Source organism: Eriocheir sinensis, unplaced genomic scaffold, assembly GCF_024679095.1.
Source record: "Eriocheir sinensis breed Jianghai 21 unplaced genomic scaffold, ASM2467909v1 Scaffold618, whole genome shotgun sequence".
Taxonomy (NCBI): Eukaryota; Metazoa; Arthropoda; class Malacostraca; order Decapoda; family Varunidae; genus Eriocheir; species Eriocheir sinensis.
Window position 1 is genome coordinate 199,907 of NW_026111963.1, and position 19,939 is coordinate 219,845.

At 45.4% G+C, this 19,939-nt stretch overlaps 1 protein-coding gene across 7 annotated transcripts in view; it reads left to right on the forward strand.

The window, feature by feature from the left end:
- LOC126993473 (uncharacterized) overlaps nucleotides 1-18,948 on the forward strand; it is a 68,879-nt gene extending 49,931 nt beyond the window's left edge. The window contains exons 5-7 of one of the 7 annotated variants that reach the window (XM_050852610.1): nucleotides 11,128-11,255; nucleotides 12,080-12,246; nucleotides 18,643-18,729. In XM_050852610.1, the coding sequence (XP_050708567.1) occupies nucleotides 11,128-11,238 (111 nt within the window). In that variant the 3' untranslated portion in view covers nucleotides 11,239-11,255; nucleotides 12,080-12,246; nucleotides 18,643-18,729. Of the gene's footprint in view, nucleotides 1-11,127; nucleotides 11,257-12,079; nucleotides 12,247-18,278; nucleotides 18,380-18,642 lie in introns of those variants that run through there. The other 6 variants (XM_050852615.1, XM_050852611.1, XM_050852616.1 and 3 more) reach the window with 6 other exon arrangements.
- Nucleotides 18,949-19,939: the final 991 nt, after the last annotated feature.

A 19,939-nucleotide genomic window follows, 5' to 3' on the forward strand; every position in this document is an offset into this window, starting at 1 on the left:
ACCCATCCTAAAACACATCCTAGCACCCTGTCCTTGAACCCATCCTAAAACACATCCTAGCACCCTGTCCTTCAACCCATCCTAAAACACATCCTAGCACCCTGTCCTTGAACCCATCCTAAAACACATCCTAGCACCCTGTCCTTGAACCCATCCTTTCCCTTTTGTCTCATCAACACCAGAGAGCAGTTCAGCATGCTCTCTAAAGACAGTTCCTCTCTTTTTACACCACACAACATTCACACAACACACACACCTTTCCCAAAATTCAAAATTTAAAATGGCGAAAAATTACAGAGCCTCGGGAGTCCCCGCCTGGGGGGGGGATACCATAAATTCCCCCAGGGAGGACTCCCCTTCTGGCTGCCGACTTGAGAGGCGTCCTGATAACTCCTAAAAACCTCCTCCTTATCAATTTCTGCAACATTCGCAGTCTTCGTTCTAATTTTCATTCTTTGGAACACCATTTCTCCTCCTCTAAACCTCACCTTCTCTTCCTCACCGAAACACAGGTTTCTGAGGCTACTGACAGTTATCTCTACTCTATTCCCTCCTACTATCTCTATCCTAAATTTCAATTCAAAGCTGGATGTTGTGCCAACGTGCGCAACGACATCACTTGCTCTCATGCCCACGACCTTCACTCCAGAATTTTCTACCATCTGGCTAAGACTTCATTGTCATTCTATTACTAAATACATCTGTGCTGTTTATCTCTCACCTAACTCTACTAACTATGTAAAATTCTTTGACTATTTGAACTCAAAAGTGGAGCACATCTTGACCCACTCTCCCTTCGCTGAAATCTCCATCTTGGGAGATTTCAATGTTCACCACCAGCTTTGGCTTTCATCCTCTTTCACTGACCAGCCAGGTGAACAAGCCTACAACTTTGCTCTCCTCAATGACCTAGAGCAGTTGGTTCAGCACCCTACTCGTATTCCTGACCATCTTGGAGACAGGCCTAACATTCTACACTAAGAAGACCTCTTCCTTACCTCTAATGAGTCTAATCCTTCTGCATACTCTGTCAAACTGTTCTCTCCGTTGGGCTCCTCCTCCTTATTTCTGTATCCTGTCCTATCGCTCCTGTACATCCTCTGGACCCACCGAAGAGTCAATGCTTCTGGCATTTTGCTTCAGCTCGGTGGGACGACCTGAGGATGTACTTTTCCGATTTCCCGTGGAATGATTACTGCTTCCAGGATAGAGACCCCTCTGTGTGTGCCCAGCGCATCATGGAGGTGATTGTCTCTGGAATGGAGGCATACATTCCACGTTCTTTCTCTACTCCTCACGCTAAAAAGCCTTGGTTTAATCACGCTTGTTCTCGTGCTATAAAAGATAGAGAGGCAGCTCACAAAAGGTTCCAGAGCCTTCGAACACCCGCTAACTTTGACCTTTACATTTCAGCCCAGAATCGTGCCAAATCTATTCTCCGACTTACCAGAACTTCTTTTATCAATAGAAAATGTCAACATCTTGCTTCTTCTAATTCTTCCCATGATTTCTGGCATCTAGCCAAAAATATCTCCTCCAATTTCACTTCTTCCTCTTCCTCCTCTCCTTAACCCTGACGGCAGCACTGCCGTCTCATCTGTCTCTAAGGCTGAAGTCTTCGCTCAAACTTTCTGTAAGAACTCCACCCTGGACGACTCTGGGCATATTGCTCCTACTCATCCCCCCTCTGACTCCTTTATGCCTGCTATTAAAATTCTTCCAAACGATGTTTTCTATGCCCTCTCTGGCCTCAACTCTCAGAAGGCTTATGGACCTGATGGAGTGCCTCCTATTGTCCTTAAAAACTGTGCTTCCGTGTTGACACCCTGCCTGGTCAAACTCTTTCGTCTCTGCCTATCAACATCTACCTTTCCTTCCTGCTGGAAGTATGCCTTTGTACAGCCTGTGCCTAAGAAGGGTGACCGTTCCAATCCTTCAAACTACCGCCCTATAGCTTTACTTTCTTGTCTATCTAAAGCTTTTGAATCAATCCTTAACCGGAAGATTCAAAAGCACCTTTCCACTTCTAACCTTCTATCTGATCGCCAGTATCTAAGTTATTCCCAGAGACTGAAGGCTTTGGACTTGTACTCTGTCCATGGTCGGCTGCTACGACATGACATGGTAAAGTATTGGCAAATATTTCACGGTTTTTGTGCTATTGCCCCCGAGGATATGTTTGTCAGTCCACCTCTGGGCACCACAAGAGGCCGTCAGTATAAGGTTGCACACATAAGAACTGAATTAGAGATCCGCAAGAGGTTCTTCAACGTCAGAGGTATTTCGCTGTGGAACTCTCTTCCCCAGCATGTTGTTTCAGCTAATTCACTCTCAGCATTCAAAGCATCCCTTGCTGCTCATCTCGGTGACAGACTTTTTACATTTTAGTTTGTTCATTTACATATTATTAATTGATTATTTACTTTGCTGCACATGATGCACAATTCCAGCTCTGTCTATAGCACATGTATTTGTATGTACGGAGGTTACTGAACTAGTCAGGCTGGCGCATCAGCAGAGTGCGGCTTCCTTTTGGGCCCTGTGTCTACCGGGTTCTGGGAAGCCCACTAGGTGAGAGAACCAGGTGAGAGTATGGGTTCCGCAAGGGGCGTTCTACTGGTGATCTCCTAGCCTTCCTAACTGACTCTTGGTCATCCTCTCCTAGCCCTTTCGGTGAAACCTTTGCTAATGCGCTGGACATATCAAAAACTTTTGATAGGGTCTGGCACAAATCTTTGCTTTCCAAACTACCCTCCTACGGTTTCTATCCTTCTCTCTGTACCTTTATCTCCAGTTTCCTTTCTGACCGTTCTATTTCTGCTGTGGTGGACGGTCACTGTTCTTCCCCTAAACCTATTAACAGTGGTGTCCCGCAGGGCTCTGTCCTATCTCCCACTCTCTTTCCGTTCTTCATTGATGATCTCCTTTCCAAAACGAACTGTCCTATCCATTCTTATGCCGATGACTCCACTCTGCATTACTCAACTTCTTTTAATAGAAGACCCACTCCACAGGAACTTAACGATTCAAGGCTGGAGGCAACAGAACGCTTAGGGCAAGAGGAACCTGGTGTCCTTCAACGCCTCAAAAACACAGTTTCTCCACTCAACACAATCTTCCAAACAACTATCCCCTATTCTTTGACAACACTCAGCTATCACCTTCTTCAACACTAAACATCCTTGGTCTATCCTTAACTCAAAATCTCAACTGGAAACTTCATATCTCATCTCATACTAAATCAGCTTCCTCGAGGCTGGGCGTTCTGTACTGTCTCCGCCATTTCTTCTTCCCCGCACAGTTGCTGTCCATATACAGGGGCCTGGTCCGCCCTCGTATGGAGTATGCATCTTGTGTGGGGGGGGGTCCACTCACACAGGTCTTCTTGACAGTGTGGAGTCAAAGGCTCTTCATCTCATCAACTCACCTCCTCATACTGATAGTCTTCTACCTCTCAAATTCCACTGCCATGTTGCCTCTCTTTCTATCTTCTATCGATATTTTCATGCTGACTGCTCTTCTGAACTTGCTAACTGCATGCCTCCCCTCCTCCTGCGGCCCCGCTGCACACGACTTTCTACTCATGCTCATCCCTATACTGTCCAAACCCCTTATGCAAGAATCAATCAGCTCCTTCACTCTTTCATCCCTCGCGCTGGTAAACTCTGGAACAATCTTCCTTCATCTGTATTTCCTCCTGCCTACGACTTGAACTCTTTCAAGAGGAGGGTATCAGGACACCTCTCCTCCCGAAATTGACCTCTCTTTTTGGACACTCCCTTGACCTCTATTCAGGAGCAGTGAGTAGAGGGCTTTTTTTTTTTTCTTTGTGCCCTTGAACTGTCTCCTTAGCTGTAAAAAAAAAAAATCCTAAAAATCATCCTAGCACCCTGTCTTTGAACCCATCCTAAAACCCATCCTAGCACTCTGCCCTTCAACCCATCCTAAAACACATCCTAGCACCCTGTCCTTGAACCCATCCTAAAACACATCCTAGCACCCTGTCTTTGAACCCATCCTAAAACACATCCTAGCACCCTGTCCTTGAACCCATCCTAAAACACATCCTAGCACCCTGTCCTTGAACCCATCCTAAAACACATCCTAGCACCCTGTCCTTGAACCCATCCTAAAACACATCCTAGCACTCTGCCCTTCAACCCATCCTAAAACACATCCTAGCACCCTGTCCTTGAACCCATCCTAAAACACATCCTAGCACCCTGTCCTTGAACCCATCCTAAAACACATCCTAGCACCCTGTCCTTGAACCCATCCTAAAACCCATCCTAGCACTCTGTCCTTGAACCCATCCTAAAACACATCCTAGCACCCTGTCCTTGAACCCATCCTAAAACACATCCTAGCACCCTGTCCTTGAACCCATCCTAAAACACATCCTAGCACCCTGTCTTTGAACCCATCCTAAAACCCATCCTAGCACCCTGTCCTTGAACCCATCCTAAAACACATCCTAGCACCCTGTCCTTGAACCCATCCTAAAACACATCCTAGCACCCTGTCCTTGAACCCATCCTAAAACACATCCTAGCACTCTGCCCTTGAACCCATCCTAAAACACATCCTAGCACCCTGTCCTTGAACCCATCCTAAAACACATCCTAGCACCCTGTCCTTGAACCCATCCTAAAACACATCCTAGCACCCTGTCCTTGAACCCATCCTAAAACACATCCTAGCACCCTGTCCTTGAACCCATCCTAAAACACATCCTAGCACCCTGTCCTTGAACACATCCTAAAACACATCCTAGCACCCTGTCCTTGAACCCATCCTAAAACACATCCTAGCACTCTGCCCTTGAACACATCCTAGCACCCTGTCCTTGAACCCATCCTAAAACACATCCTAGCACCCTGTCCTTGAACCCATCCTAAAACACATCCTAGCACTCTGCCCTTGAACACATCCTAAAACACATCCTAGCACCCTGTCCTTGAACCCATCCTAAAACCCATCCTAGCACCCTGTCCTTGAACCCATCCTAGCACCCTGTCCTTGAACCCATCCTAAAACACATCCTAGCACCCTGTCCTTGAACCCATCCTAAAACACATCCTAGCACCCTGTCCTTGAACCCATCCTAAAACACATCCTAGCACCCTGTCCTTGAACCCATCCTAAAACACATCCTGGCACTCTGTCCTTGAACCCATCCTAAAACACAACCTCGCACTCTGTCCTTGAACCCATCCTATAACACATCCTAGCACCCTGTCCTTGAACCCATCCTAAAACACATCCTAGCACCCTGTCCTTGAACCCATCCTAAAACACATCCTAGCACTCTGTCCTTGAACCCATCCTAAAACACATCCTAGCACTCTGTCCTTGAACCCATCCTAAAACACATCCTAGCACCCTGTCCTTGAACCCATCCTAAAACACATCCTGGCACCCTGTCCTTGAACCCATCCTAAAACACATCCTGGCACTCTGTCCTTGAACCCATCCTAAAACACATCCTAGCACTCTGTCCTTGAACCCATCCTAAAACACATCCTAGCACCCTGTCCTTGAACCCATCCTAAAACTGTTGTGATACAGTGACTTTACCGTACCCAACGTTTATGTTTCTCGCAAGACACATGAACCACACCAAGACAACTCCACAAAAAGACACACAAACCACTTACCACTAATACAGCAGGGGTGCCTGGCTTTCCCCTACAAGCACCTCCCAGCGTTACAACGATAATCCTAACAGGCCTGATAGTAATACCTAGTTGTAATCACTGTAGGAGGCACTTATCTTTCGAAGGGTTTCAAAAGAAGTGGTCTCTTGAAGTAAGTTCTGGAGGAGTACTGTTGTCCTCGAGACTAAGTTTAAATCAGCATTGCCGCGAGGTAATATGGGGCGAAAGCGCTGAGGTGTTGTTAGCTTGAGAGCAGGTGATGTTGTGGGCCGAAAGCCAACCATGTAGGTCAGAAGGGGTATTTTGAATTATCCTTGCCGCAAGGGCAATTATTTATTATTTCATGAAAGGAAACACTGAACTATTGTTATTCCTTTCATGGTAAATGTGTTTAGTCTTCAGGCAGTGAATACGATGATACTGTCTCGGTCTGGGAGCCGATGAGCGAAGTATGTAAGTACCATCCAAGGCTTATTTGAGCTCAGACGATACTCTTAGTTGGCTTGAACTCTTGGCCCGAGACTAGTTCCATAAAGGAAATCGTTAATTTGTCTAATCCCCTGGTTAACTGACCTAATTCCTAACAAAACACATCCTAGCACCCTGTCCTTGAACCCATCCTAAAGCACGTCCTAAAACACATCCTACCATCCTGTCCTTGAACCCATCCTAAAACACATCCTACCATCCTGTCCTTCAACACATCCTAAAACACATCCTAGCACCCTGTCCTTCAACACATCCTAAAACACATCCTACCATCCTGTCCTTCAACACATCCTAGCACCCTGTCCTTGAACCCATCCTAAAATCATGTCCCTTAGCCCTTCCTCAAACCCATCCTGGCACTCCCTCTTCCACCATTAACGGTAAAAAATCCGAATGGGGTAATGTTACCAGTGGGGTTCATCAAGGTTCAGTTTTAGGCCTGCTTTTATTCATTGTCTATTTCAATGACATAGACAATGGGATAACTAGTGACATAGGTAAATTTGCAGATGACACAAAAATAGGTCGCACTATTAGGACAAGGGAGGATGTTAGAGCACTGCAGGAGGACCTTAACAAACTGTCAGCTTGGTCAGAGAAATGGCAGATGAGTTTTAATATCACCAAGTGTAGCGTACTAAGTGTAGGAACACAAAACCCATTACACGGGTATAGTTCAGACTCCACATCGATAGGCAGGTCTAAGTGTGAAAGGGATCTGGGAGTGTTGGTGATCTCTGACCTAAAACTAAGGAAGCAATGTATTAGTGCGAGGAATAGGGCTAACAGGGTATTGGGTTTTATTAACAGGACGGTAACCAACAAAAGTGCAGAGGTCATTCTCAGACTCTATTTAGCGTTAGTTAGGCCACACTTAGATTATGCTGTCCAGTTTTGGTGCCCACACTACAGAATGGACATCAACTTGCTAGAATCAGTTCAGAGGAGGATGACCAAGATGATTCAGGGACTGAGGAACCTCTCATATCAAGATAGGCTGAAACATCTAAACTTACATTCTCTAGAAAGATGAAGAGTGCGGGTAGATCTGATAGAAGTATTCAAATGGGTCAAGGGTTACAACAAAGGCGATATAAGTAAATTACTGAGAATTAGCCAGCAGGATAGAACTCGCAGTAATGGATTTAAATTAGAAAAGTATAGATTTAGGAGGGAAATTAGCAAGCATACTTTTATCTAGTTTTTAGAGGCAGGAACGATGGCCAGAGGGCGGCAGAAGAGAAAGGAATGTATGAGACTGGTGTCTATTAATGTGAATGGTTTAGGTGGTGAGGAAAAGAGGAGAGTGATGATTGAAATTTTTTTAAATGTTAGAGTGGATGTGTTGGGAGTGAGTGAAACACATATTCGAGGAACTGGTGTGAGTGATGGTAGAGAGGGTACGTGGGAGGGTGTGCCTGGGGGGGTTGTATGGACGGGGATAGATGAGAAGTATGGAGGCAGGAGTAAGGAAGGATGTGCTATTGTGATGTCTGAAAGAGTGTGGAATGGTGTGACTGATTATGGTTGGAAGGGATCAAGAATTGTGTGGGTGAAAGGAGAAGACTGAGAGAAAGGGAAGCTTTTTGGGAGGAAGTGAATGCATGTTTGAAGAGTTTTGAGAAAGAAAGGAAACTTTTTATGATGGGAGATATGAATGCTAAAGTGGGTGATGAATGTGTGATGGATGTGGTGGGAAAATGGGGGATAATGGAGAGTGCCTGGTGGATGTCTGTGCTGAGAGGGGAATGTTCCTAGCGAACACCTTCTTTCAGCACAAGAATATCCACCGATACACATGGAGGAGGGGAGAAGATAATGAGCCAAAAGGATTGATTGATTATGTGGCAGTAGATGAAAGGCTTAGAAAATAAATTTGTGACACAAAGGTAGTAAGAGGAATGTTCGATGGATCTGACCATCTTGCAGTGCGGGCAAAGTTAAAGATGAAAGAAAAGTGGGTGTTTGGAAAGAAAGGTGAAGTAAAAAATGAAATATTGAAGATAGAAAAGTTACAGGAAAAATAAATAAAAGATGAGTATAACCGTGAGATGGCAGAGGCCTTAAGTGAAAAATGGGAAAGTGTAAAAGATAATACAAATATTGAAAAAGGTTTTGGAACATTTTAAGAAATAATGGTAACTACAACAAAAAAGTGTTAGGGATGAAAGTGGTGAGAGATGGAAAAAGAAAAGGAAATTCCTGGTGGAGAAAAGAGATAAGGAGGATAGTAAAGGAGAAAAGGGAACTTTTTAAGAAAACTCAAGAAAGAAATGTGTCTGAACAAGTAAAAAGGGAAAGGAAAAAAATATAGAGAATGCAAAATGAAATTAAAACAAGCAATAAAAGAAAGTAAGAAGAGAGTTGATGAAGACTTGAAAAAGACTAAGTGAAAAATATAAAGGGAACAGGAAATCATATTGGAAAGAAGTAAAAAACGAAAGAAATGCAGAAAATATCTCCTCAAATAAAATAAATGAAGTTATGGATGAGAATGGAAAGATGTTGAAAGACGGGGAAGCTGTGAAAGAGAGATGGAGAGAATATTTCAAAAACTTAATGAATTTTGAGGATGGACGTCCAGCAGCTGTAACAGCAGCAGTTTTGAGTAGAGGTAGAGGAGGAGTATATAAGGAAAGAACTATAACATATGAACAAGTAAATCAGGCAATAAAAAGATTATAAAATGGAAAGGCAGCAGGAATTGATGGAATCACAGCAGAAATGTTGAAGTGTGGAGGAGATGAAGTCGTGAAATGGATGGTCAAGATATGTGAAGTAGCATGGGAGGGGGGGTGCCAGCAGACTGGACGAAAGCCATCATTGTCCCAGTTTACAAGGGGAAGGGCAGGAGAGGGGAATGTGGGAGCTATAGAGGCATAAGTCTCCTGAGTATACCCGGAAAGGTATATGGAAAAGTCATAATAGAGAGGGTGCAAAGACTTACAGAAGAGAAAATCAGTGAAGAACAAGGAGGCTTCAGGAAGGGAAGAGGATGTGGATCAGATATTTGCCTTCAGGATGGTAGTAGAAAAAATAATCGCAAAAGGAAAAAAATTATACGCTGCCTTCATGGATTTGGAATAAGCTTATGACAGAGTCGATTGGATTTCATTGTGGGATGTTTTAAAGATTTATGGTGGGAGGAAAACTGCTTAGTGCAATAAAGTCTTTCTATGAGGATGCATCTGCATGTGTCAAAATTACTGGAGAAACAAGTGAACATTTTGAGATAAAAGTGGGCCTAAGACAAGGGTGTCACCATGGTTATTCAATATTTATATGGATGGTGTCATTAGAGAAATGAAGGGCAAAGTTGGAGAAGTTGGAGTAAGACTGTTCGATGAGGGAGGGAAGTGGGTACTGAATTCAGTACTGTTTGCTGATGACACGGTGCTCATTGCAGAAAGTGAGACTGGCCTACAAAATTTGGTCAGTGTTTTTGACAGTGTCTGTAACAGGAAAAAGCTGAAAATGTCAACAAAAGTAAAGTGATGGTTTGTGAGCAAAGTAGAAGTGAGGTTGTAGATTTTGTATGCCCTGAGAGTGGGAATTGAATGTGAAAAGAATGCAAAATATTTTGAATGGTGAAGAAATGGAGGAGGTCAATGAGTTTAAGTATCTTGATAAGTTATGTGCAAGCATGGTGGTACGGAGTGAGAGACAAGAGAAAGGGCATTGCAAGGAAGAAGGGTGGTAGGGTCTTTGGGACGAATCATGAATGGCAGAAGTGTGAGCATGGAGGTAAAGAGGGATTTGAGAAATACAATAATAGTACCAACCCTCACATATGCAAGTGAAACGTGGGCCTGGAATGAAAGTCAGAGGTCTAGAGTGCAGGCAGTGGAAATGAGTTATTTGAGGAGTGCTTGTGGTGTGAGTAGAATGGATGGAATGAGTAATGAAAGTGTGTACGAGCATTTTGGAATGTGTCACGGGGTGAAGGGAAGAAGTGTGGAGTGGTGGAAGAAGTGAAGCGACAGACTTTAAAGTGGTTTGGCCACATGGAGTGAATGGAGGAGAGTAAGATGACCAGAAGGGTGTATGTGAGCGAGATAGAAGGAGGGAATGCTTGAGGACAACCTCCAGTGAAATGGAGGGATAGGGTGCAAGAGTACATTAGGGAGAGGGGGGAAAGATCCTTGAGAAACTTTGAGCAGGCAAGGAGGGAGTGTCTGGATAGAGGAAGATGGAAGCTCTTCTGCCGTGGCCATCCCCTGGTGGGAGCTCCTAGGAGCAGGCGTCGATGAAATGAATGAATGAATGAATTATCAAGCATTGGTTTAGTAATATCGTGGGTTGGGAATGGACTAGACTCAGCAATCACATAGTTAGTGCAGGGACGATAGCTTGTTTTAAGAGTAGACTGGATAGCTACATGGACGAGGATGACAGGTGGCAGTGAGGTGTGGGTGCAGTAAGGTGACAGGGTACTGGAGCGTACGCCCGTACCGAAGGTAGACGAGGATCAAGCCTCTACCTGTAACTCCTGAAACTACACCTCCTCACCCATCGTGAGTAGTGGGGGGATTCTGGAGCTGCCCCGTGTAGGCCACTCGGCCTCTTGCAGTCTCCCTGTGTTCTTATGTTCTTCTTATGTTAGCACTCCTCATAACACCTCCCAGCACCTTCCTTCCTTCCCTTCTCAGCAGCCACACCCTTTAGTGCTGTTGAGGCTGGCAGCACTCCCCCTCATAACACATACCAGCACCTTCCTTCCTACCCTTCTCAGCAGCCACACCCTTTAGTGCTGTTGAGGCTGGCAGCACTCCCCCTCATAACACCTCCCAGCACCTTCCTTCCTCCCCTTCTCAGCAGCCACACCCTTTAGTGCTGTTGAGGCTGGCAGCACTCCCCCTCATAACACCTCCCAGCACCTTCCTTCCTTCCCTTCTCAGCAGCCACACCCTTTAGTGCTGTTGAGGCTGGCAGCACTCCCCCTCATAACACTTTCCAGCACCTTCCTTCCTCCCCTTCTCAGCAATCACCTAAGATGGAAGCCTTGGGTCTGCCTGGGTCCCTGCTGCCGCTGTGGTCACTCTCCCCGCCCCTGCCCGTGCTGCAGCCCTCAGCCCCGACCTCACCCTCATGAACTGCTCTGACGTGAAGGTGAGGAGAGTAGAGGTGTTAGTGTTTGTTTCTGTCCCTTTCTTCTTATCCTCTTCACTTGAGTGTCTTTGAGAACTATTTCTTATTTTTCATATTCGTGTCTGCTCATTATGGGGACTTTGATTGTGTCTATACCAGTTTTTACTTCCCCTTGATGCCCCTTTTATTGATCTATAATAATAATAATAATAATAATAATAATAATAATGTCTGGTATAGTTTTGATTCAGCCTCCTCTGTGTGTCCCTTAAACTACTGTAATGTCATGGTGGGGAGGGACAGAGGCATTGTGTGTGTTTGCAGCCCCTCCTGCTGTGTACTCCTGATTGCCTGCACCTCCCCTACACAGGAAACAGAGGGAGGCACCTACATGTGTTTATTAAGGTGGACAGCATGATTCTACTCTCACATGATAACTTCTTCAATGTGATGCCAGGGAATGAAGATGCAGCTAACTCTTGCATTACAAAGTTGGGCAGCTTGACTCTACTCCCCCTTTTTATCCTCACATATGATTACTTGGTCAACTTGCTGCCAGGGAGTGAAGATGCAGGCTAACTCTTGCGTTACAAAGCTGGACAGCATGATTCTGTTCCTATTTTTCACCCTCACTCATAATTACTTGGTCAACATGCTGCCAGGGAGTGAAGATGCAGGCTAACTCTTGCGTTACAAAGCTGGACAGCATGATTCTGTTCCTATTTTTCACCCTCACTCATAATTACTTGGTCAACATGCTGCCAGGGAGTGAAGATGCAGGCTAACTCTTGCATTACAAAGCTGGACAGCATGACTCTATTCACCTTTTTCACCTGCATTCACAGGATCACTTGGTCAACATGCTGCTGAATAGTGGAAAGTGTGACGGTGGTGGCGGACAAGATCGCTGGCCCTTTCCACCTTGGCCATCCACCTCTACCACGAGTTGGCCCACCAAACACTCCACACCAAGGTTAACAAGGCCATCAATGTGCTCCAGGCATACCTCAAGGTTTGGCTTTACTCCCCTCGTTGTTTTGGTGGTGTAGTAAGTGTGGGTCAGGGATGTTGCGGGATTCAGTTCCCCTGTCTTTTGTCCCTCCCTCATCCCTGATCTCCCTGTCCTTATACCAACAAGAACCAGTCAGTCAGTCCCTCAAGGTCCTGGTATGCGGGTGAAGTGTTTTCACCTCAAGGAACTAGACGTCCCTGCCCTGCATAGTCTCAGGTCACCCTTGGACAAGGTGTAATACCTGATCTGTCTCCCGTGCCAGTGTCACGGTGAAGCCTCTGGGCAGCAGCAGTGGTGGATTGGATTGCAGGCAGAGGATCTCTTTATGAGACAATGGCTGGAGTTCCAGGGTCCTAGTCAGCTGGACCGTGCCTAATTATTTAGGCTTGCGGTGTAGAGGAGTGTGGCGACCTCTTCACTAAAAAGCCTCCATGGGTACCAGTTGTCGGTGTGAGCTCCCGTCCCTCCCTTCTATCGACGGTACTCCCATCCCTATTCTGCATAACAGCTGGTTCTTGTTTTCTCCTGAAAGAGATGTCTTCCGTGGGTCATTTGAGATTGTACCTCCCGGCTTCTAGGTGGAGTTTCTGAGGGTTTTTCTTATACTCAAGGAATATTTCAGCTTTTTTGTCTCTCAGGAAGGGCGTCTGATACTCTCTAGAGTTGGTGGAGAACACCTGGTGACAGGTGCCACCGGCCAGGCCTCGAAAGGGTCGCAGAGTTGGGTTAGACGTTTCGGAAAGTGGGAACGAATTGCTGATTCCTTTTCTTTCTTTGCCAGCTCTGCTCTGTGTGACTACACCGGCCCCATTCTATGGGACAAAACTTCAAGGACAATTGCTGAAAAGTGCCGGGTTGTGAAAGTCTCTCTCGTGACTGAGGCTCAGGACAAGCGATTGGTCTTTGAGGCATTTTCAAGACCCAGTGGGAGCGAACTCCCAGTGTTGGAGGCATCTAACACATCAGTATCTAATTTCCATGCACAATTTTTATCCAATTCAATTTATGGTCACACTTTAAGTTATTTCGAAAGCGCTTTTAATATTTGCCCTAACTGTTAACTCGCTTAAATTTCTAACAATGCCTTCGAACCTCCGTAAGTGTGACGTCTGTCCCGCTCAGCTCAGTACTTCCAGCTGAGTAGAACTTGCCGCCTCTGCGTTCAAAGATTACAACTTCAGAAGGCTGTGACTGAATTTGTTTTAAGTAATGTGGCAGTGACTCCACCATCGATGGTGGAGAGGCCCTCCACCGAGACTGTGCCCTCTCCAGACGACCCTCCTGCTTCACGGGAGGACGTGTTACCTGCCTCACAGGTTGACTCCCAGCCTGCCTCACAGGCTAACTCCCAGCCTGCCTCACAGGCTAACCCCCAGCCTGCCTCACAGGCTAACCCCCAGCTTGCCTTACAGGCTAACCCCCAGCCTGCCTCACAGGCTAACCCCCAGCCTGCCTCACAGGCTAACCCCCAGCCTGCCTCACAGGACAACCGCCAGCCTGCCTCACAGGCTGACCCCCAGCCTGCCTCACAGGCTAACCCCCAGCCTGCTTCACAGGCTAACTCCCAGCCTGCCCCACAGGACAACTTCCAGCCTGCCCCACTTAACGCTTCTCTTCCTGCTTCACAGGATGTCGGGTTCCAACCTGTAAGGAATGGAGCCAAACCGAAGCAGGCAACCAAGGATTTACTGACCCCCACTACCTTCAATAGGTTCCAGGTGCTGGCAGACACCATGGAGGATGAGTTCGAGACTCGCCTAGTTGGGGACTCCATGGTGCGTGGCCAGCACACTCCTGCCTTTCCTTCCCTTACCATTCACTGGCACATCCACACACACCCATGCACACCTTACTGCCCCTATCTTCCCTGTCATCCACTCTATCCTGGCACCACACCACCCATGGCCATCCACACACACCCATGCACACCTTACTGCCCCTATCTTCCCTGTCATCCACACCACCCTGGCACCACACCACCCATGGCCATCCACACACACCCTGGCACCACACCACCCATGGCCGTGATGATGATAAGAGTATAAAGAAAAATTGTCTTCTGATATGAATAGTCCACTGCAAAATAAAGGTCTGTCCAAGCATCTTCCACCTGGTTCTCTTGTCTGGTGTTAGTGTGCTCCATCCTGCCCCAACAAAGGTTATAATTCCACCTCTCCACCTGGTTCTCTTGTCTGGTGTTAGTGTGCTCCATCCTGCCCCAACAAAGGTTATAATCCCACCTCTCCATCTGGTTCTCTTGTCTGGTGTTAGAGTGCTCCATCCTGCCCCAGCAAAGGTTATAATTCCACCTCTCCACCTGGTTCTCTTGTCTGGTGTTAGTGTGCTCCATCCTGCCCCAACAAAGGTTATAATTCCACCTCTCCACCTGGTTCTCTTGTCTGGTGTTAGTGTGCCGCACAGTTGAGGTTTTTCAGTCACTGCCGAGTGGCCTAAGACTACCCACATGCTGGCCTGAAGACCACCCATCAACCTGGGCTCTAGATAACCTCTCCAAAGAGAGGCTGAAAGATGAGTTCCGGGGGGCAGCATGGGCCAACACAAGATGGCGCCACTATCAACACTCGCCTGCGCCAGAACGGGCTGGGCCGACCATCAGGCCCCACCGGGAAGAAGCCTTGGGCTGACCATCAGGGCACTGGGAAGAAGCCTACCGGCACCAATAGGCCGCGACAAAAAAAAAAAAAAAAAAATGGTGTATTGAGGTCTTTGCAAAAGATAACTATAGATCCACAGTATTAGATTACTGTTGATATTCATCTCTGGTAATTTGTTAAGTAAAATATGTGGCTGAATTGTAATGAAAGCGCTGCTAAAATCTATAAATATAATTCTAACCTGTGAATTTCGGATTTCTAAATGTTCGTAAGTTTGGTGAAGTAAGGTTAACCCAGCATCCTGAACACTCATACCTTGACAATAAGCAAATTGCAAAATATCTTTCAAGAGATCTACGCTTGAACAAATGTACCTCTTCACAATGTGCTCCAAACATTTCATTATAATTGATGTTAAGGCTACGGGTCGAAGATCATTAAACTCCCTTGGGTGGTTGTTTTTGGGTACTGGAATAATCTCTGACATTTTCCACACATCCGGTACTGTACTCTGATCAAGTGAAGCTTGGAAAAGTTTACACAGTGGATCAGCAAGTTGCTCGGCACAGAAGTTTAGTAGTTTAGAACCAATTTTATCAGGTCCACTTTTTCCACATTGTATACGTTCATGGAGTTCATCGTATCATCACGAGTTATTATTATTCGTTCTACATTGATGCCCCTAACCATTGACAAAATATTTTCACATTCAGTATTAAATGGTGCATCACACCTTGCATAAAAGGAGTTCAAATCATTTACATGTTTGGTGGGTCTTTTAATGACCTTTTCTTTTTAGAGCCACTCAGTAGTTTACCCCTGTCCAAGCATCTTTTGACTTATTTGACTTAAATAAGTTTTCAATTTTAACTTTATTTGACTGTTTAGCATCTAGTATTTTCCTATTTAATTGGCTTTGTATCACTTTACTTTGCATGCAGTCACCATTTATAAAAGTTCTCTTCTTTTCAATCAATAACGCTTTGATATCAGAATTTATCCAGGGTTTGTTATTTGGATAAATGCTAATTTCCTTAGTTGGAACAATCATGTTGGTACAAAAGTTAATTTATGAATTTAAAACATCTACATTTACATTATAATAGAGTTGGACTTATTATACAACACATCCCAGTCTGTACAATATATGAATTTAAAACATCTACATTTGCACTAATAGAGTTGGACTCACTATACAACACATCCCAGTCTGTACAATATATGAATTTAAAACATCTACATTTGCACTAATAGAGTTGGACTCACTATACAACACATCCCAGTCTGTACAATATATGAATTTAAAACATCTACATTTGCACTAATAGAGTTGGACTCATCATACAACACATCCCAGTCTGTACAATATATGAATTTAAAACATCTACATTTGCACTAATAGAGTTGGACTCACTATACAACACATCCCAGTCTGTACAATCAAAACAGCCTTGAAGACTCACCATGTGCTCATTATTCCAATCCTGCACCTTAATTTTCTTGCACAGTTTACATTTCAGAGTTTGCTTACATGTGGGAGCCAAAAACACCATATTGTGGCCAGATTTACCTAATTTAGGCTTTTGATAAGAACGATAACCGTTCCTTACATTACAATACATTTTATCTTAAATATTATTATCTCTAGTGGGGCAAGTTACAGTTTGCTGATACAAAGGTACATATGGTTGGAAATTACAGTGGTTAAAATCCCCCAACACTTTCATAATTCCTTCAGGATTTTCATTTTCGTATTTTCTAACACAATTTAGTGATAACTTACTCGCTATTGCCTCAGTGGCATCAGTCGGGATGTATACAGTTATAATCGTCACATTATTAAATTCACGTGGTAGGTAAAAAGGTCTACATGATATTACTAAATATTCCAGGTCGTCACAACAAAAATGTTCCTTTATGTTAACCTGAGTACACCATCTCTCATTTATGTACACCGCCGCCCCTCCTCCTTCTGTTTCACCACGTCCTTCATGTCTCCCCTGACTATCAAGAAACCATCAATATTTACTGTTTCGTCAACATCCTTGTCTTCAAGCCAGGTTTCGGTTAATGCTATGAAGCTACTCTCTCGGTAGTTCCCTATATATTCACAGTTTGCTGCTAATTCATCTATTTTATTTCGAGTTGATTGTACATTACCGAAAGTTACTGTAGGCAGTGGTGTCCTTATACCCCGCCTCCTCAATCTCGCCTGCACTCTACCTCTCCACCTGGTTCTCTGTCTGGTGTTAGTGTGCTCCATCGTGCCCCAACAAAGGGTTCTAATTCTACCGCTCCACCTGGTTCTCTGTCAGGTGTTAGTGTGCTCCTGCCCCAGCAAAGTTTATAATTCCACCGCTCCACCTGGTTCTCTGTCTGGTGTTAGTGTGTTCCATCCTGCCCCGGCAAAGGGTTTAATTCCACCTCTCCACCTGGTTCTCTGTCTGGAGTTAGTGTGCTCCATCCTGCCCCAACAAAGGATCTAATCCACCTCTTCACCAGCAGGTGGAGAGGTGGAATTAGAACCTTTGTTGGGGCAGGATTGAGTAGACTAACACCAGACAGAGAACCAGGTGGAGAAGTGGAATTATAACCTTTACCGGGGCAGGATGGAGCACACTAACACCAAACAGAGAACCAGGTGGAGGTGGAATTAGAACATTTGCCGGGGCAGGATGGAGCACACTAACGCCAGACAGAGAACTAGGCGGAAAAATGGAATTAGCCTGCATTAGCCTGAACAGGGAGGAGTATACTAACAGGACAGGAGAGTTAGAGCATCCTAGGAAAGGCCATAATCCTGTAGTGGACTGTTGATGGTTAACCTGTCCGCTGCGATTGTCAGGGATTTGTCCTTCGCTGGTAACCTGGTAACATACACTCCCAGGTCTTTCTCTGCCTCTGTGGTGGATAGTGGAGTGTTTCCCATGTGGTATTGGTGTGCTGGATATCCTCTCCCAAGGTGCAGGACTTTACATTTTTCTTCATTGAATTATAGCAGACACTTTGTTCCACTCCTGTAGCTTGGTGAGGTCTTCTGGTAGGAAATCCACAGTCAAGGGTTAAACATAGTAATGTAATGCCATTTTCTTGCATGGGATGTGCATTAATACTGTGTAACCCTGATGTGAAATTTGTCATGTGTGAGAGGAATGAAAAGTCATGTTTGGTTGTTGTTCAGCAGTACAGTGATCAGGATCCTCAAGTAGACCAAGCACTGGGGTTTGGGAGTGTATTTTTTCTTTTTACAATTCTTTGCCGAACTGAAGGGCTTGCTCAACAGTTATTTAGCAAGACTGAATTAGTTTCCATTCTTGTCTCCAGTATACTGATGGACACAAAGAGGTGAAGCTTGTGGTTGTTGCAGCATCTTTTTTCTTCTTTCTACAAACACTGTTTTTCAACTTTCTTCTGCAGAGCCCGTCCAGCGCTGGGCCCGGCCGCTGCAAGCCTTGTTGGGTCAATGTGTGGGAAATCAGCCAAGGTGGAGTTTGAGTCGGTCGGCCTCAACCATGAGGGTGCGCATGGAGTCATTGTCATGTTCCGTTGATAACCTCCTAATTGATTCATGTTGGTTGATGTTTCACTCTGATATTGCAGTAAATATTTAGTTGTATCATTGTGCATCATCTGGATAACCCCAAAGTGTTCCTAAGGTATAATGATTGAATGTTTTGACAAGAATATGAACATTCACTCTTAGTTAGTAAGAAACTGTGTATGTGAGGTATTTGTTTCCATGTTATTTTTTTTTTTATTCTGATTATTTCCTCACTCTCAGGCTGTGTGAGCGGCAGGCTGGCCGTGAGCCTTCCTGGGAGTGCTGGGCGGCCTGGTGCCCCGGCTGAAGGCAAGCGGCCTCCTGAGACACCCAAAGACTAGCTGACACAAGATCTTGTGCTGGTACTGGTGTCTGAAGGCTGTGCAGTGGTGCGGACACAGGCTCAGAGTGCCCAGGTGGACCAAGATGCTGGTAAGTGTTGCAGCTGACAGATTACTGACAAGGGAACAGGCAGGGAATATAAACAAAACAGACATGGTAGTTATAAGTGTGGCCAGTGTCGCCTCTTCTTATTCTTTATAAATGTTTCCAAGGTTGCCGCCTGCCTGGGAGCAGACTCACAGAGGTCAGCGCGGGGCAGGACAGCGCCCTCAGCAGTGACGATGAGTCTCTCCATGAAGGCTGCACAGCAGCAGGCCACCGTCGCCTGAGAGCATCCCGAGGAACACTTCAATGTCCAGGTGAGAAGCCTTGAGCTTTTTTGGAAATTATCCTTGGGAAAACTTATGGTATAAAGCATCTTTAACCCGTCCGCTGCGATGGGCATGTATTTGGTTTCATTGGTACCATGAAAACATGTACTACCAGGTCTTTCTCTGGCTCTGTGGTGGATAGTGGAGTGTTTCCCATGTGGTATTGGTGTGCTGGATATTCCCTCCCAAGGTGCAGGACTTTATATTTTTCTTCATTATTGTAGCAGCTACTTTTTGTTCCATTCCTGTTGCCATTTTTTTTCATTATTGTAGCAGCCACTTTTTGTTCCATTCCTGTAGCTTGGTGAGGTCTTCTGGTAGGAAATTTGCAGTCAAGGGGTTAAAGATGCATATTTTTAATCAAAACTGATATTGAAAATCCTCTTGCATTCTCTAAAAAGCAAAGTCAGCTCAGGATTTTCTCCAACAGACTCTTTTGTAAGGTCCAGTCCTTGTTAGTGACTGCCGGTGAGAGGCAACACTTGGGCAGGGGGTGAAGCTTGGGGTGATGATGATGATTGTTGCAGGTGTGAGGATGTCAAGCCACCACAAGCCAGGAGGGAAGTGGCTGCTGGGGCCAAGACAGCAGGTGAAGCAGAACCCTTAAGCCTCAGGTCTTCACCCCTGGACAGAAGGAGGTGTTTCTTGGCGGCCAAACTCAGGAGACTCACCAGAAAGACCTTGGTAGATGATGCAAGTTTTGCTCGCTGGAGACCACAAGAGTATTCACCCGTGCCTCATATTGTGGGCGAGGAGAGCAGCCTGCACCATCTCCCAAGAGGTATGTTTAACAGTGAGGCATGCACACAGGCAGGAAGCAGCAC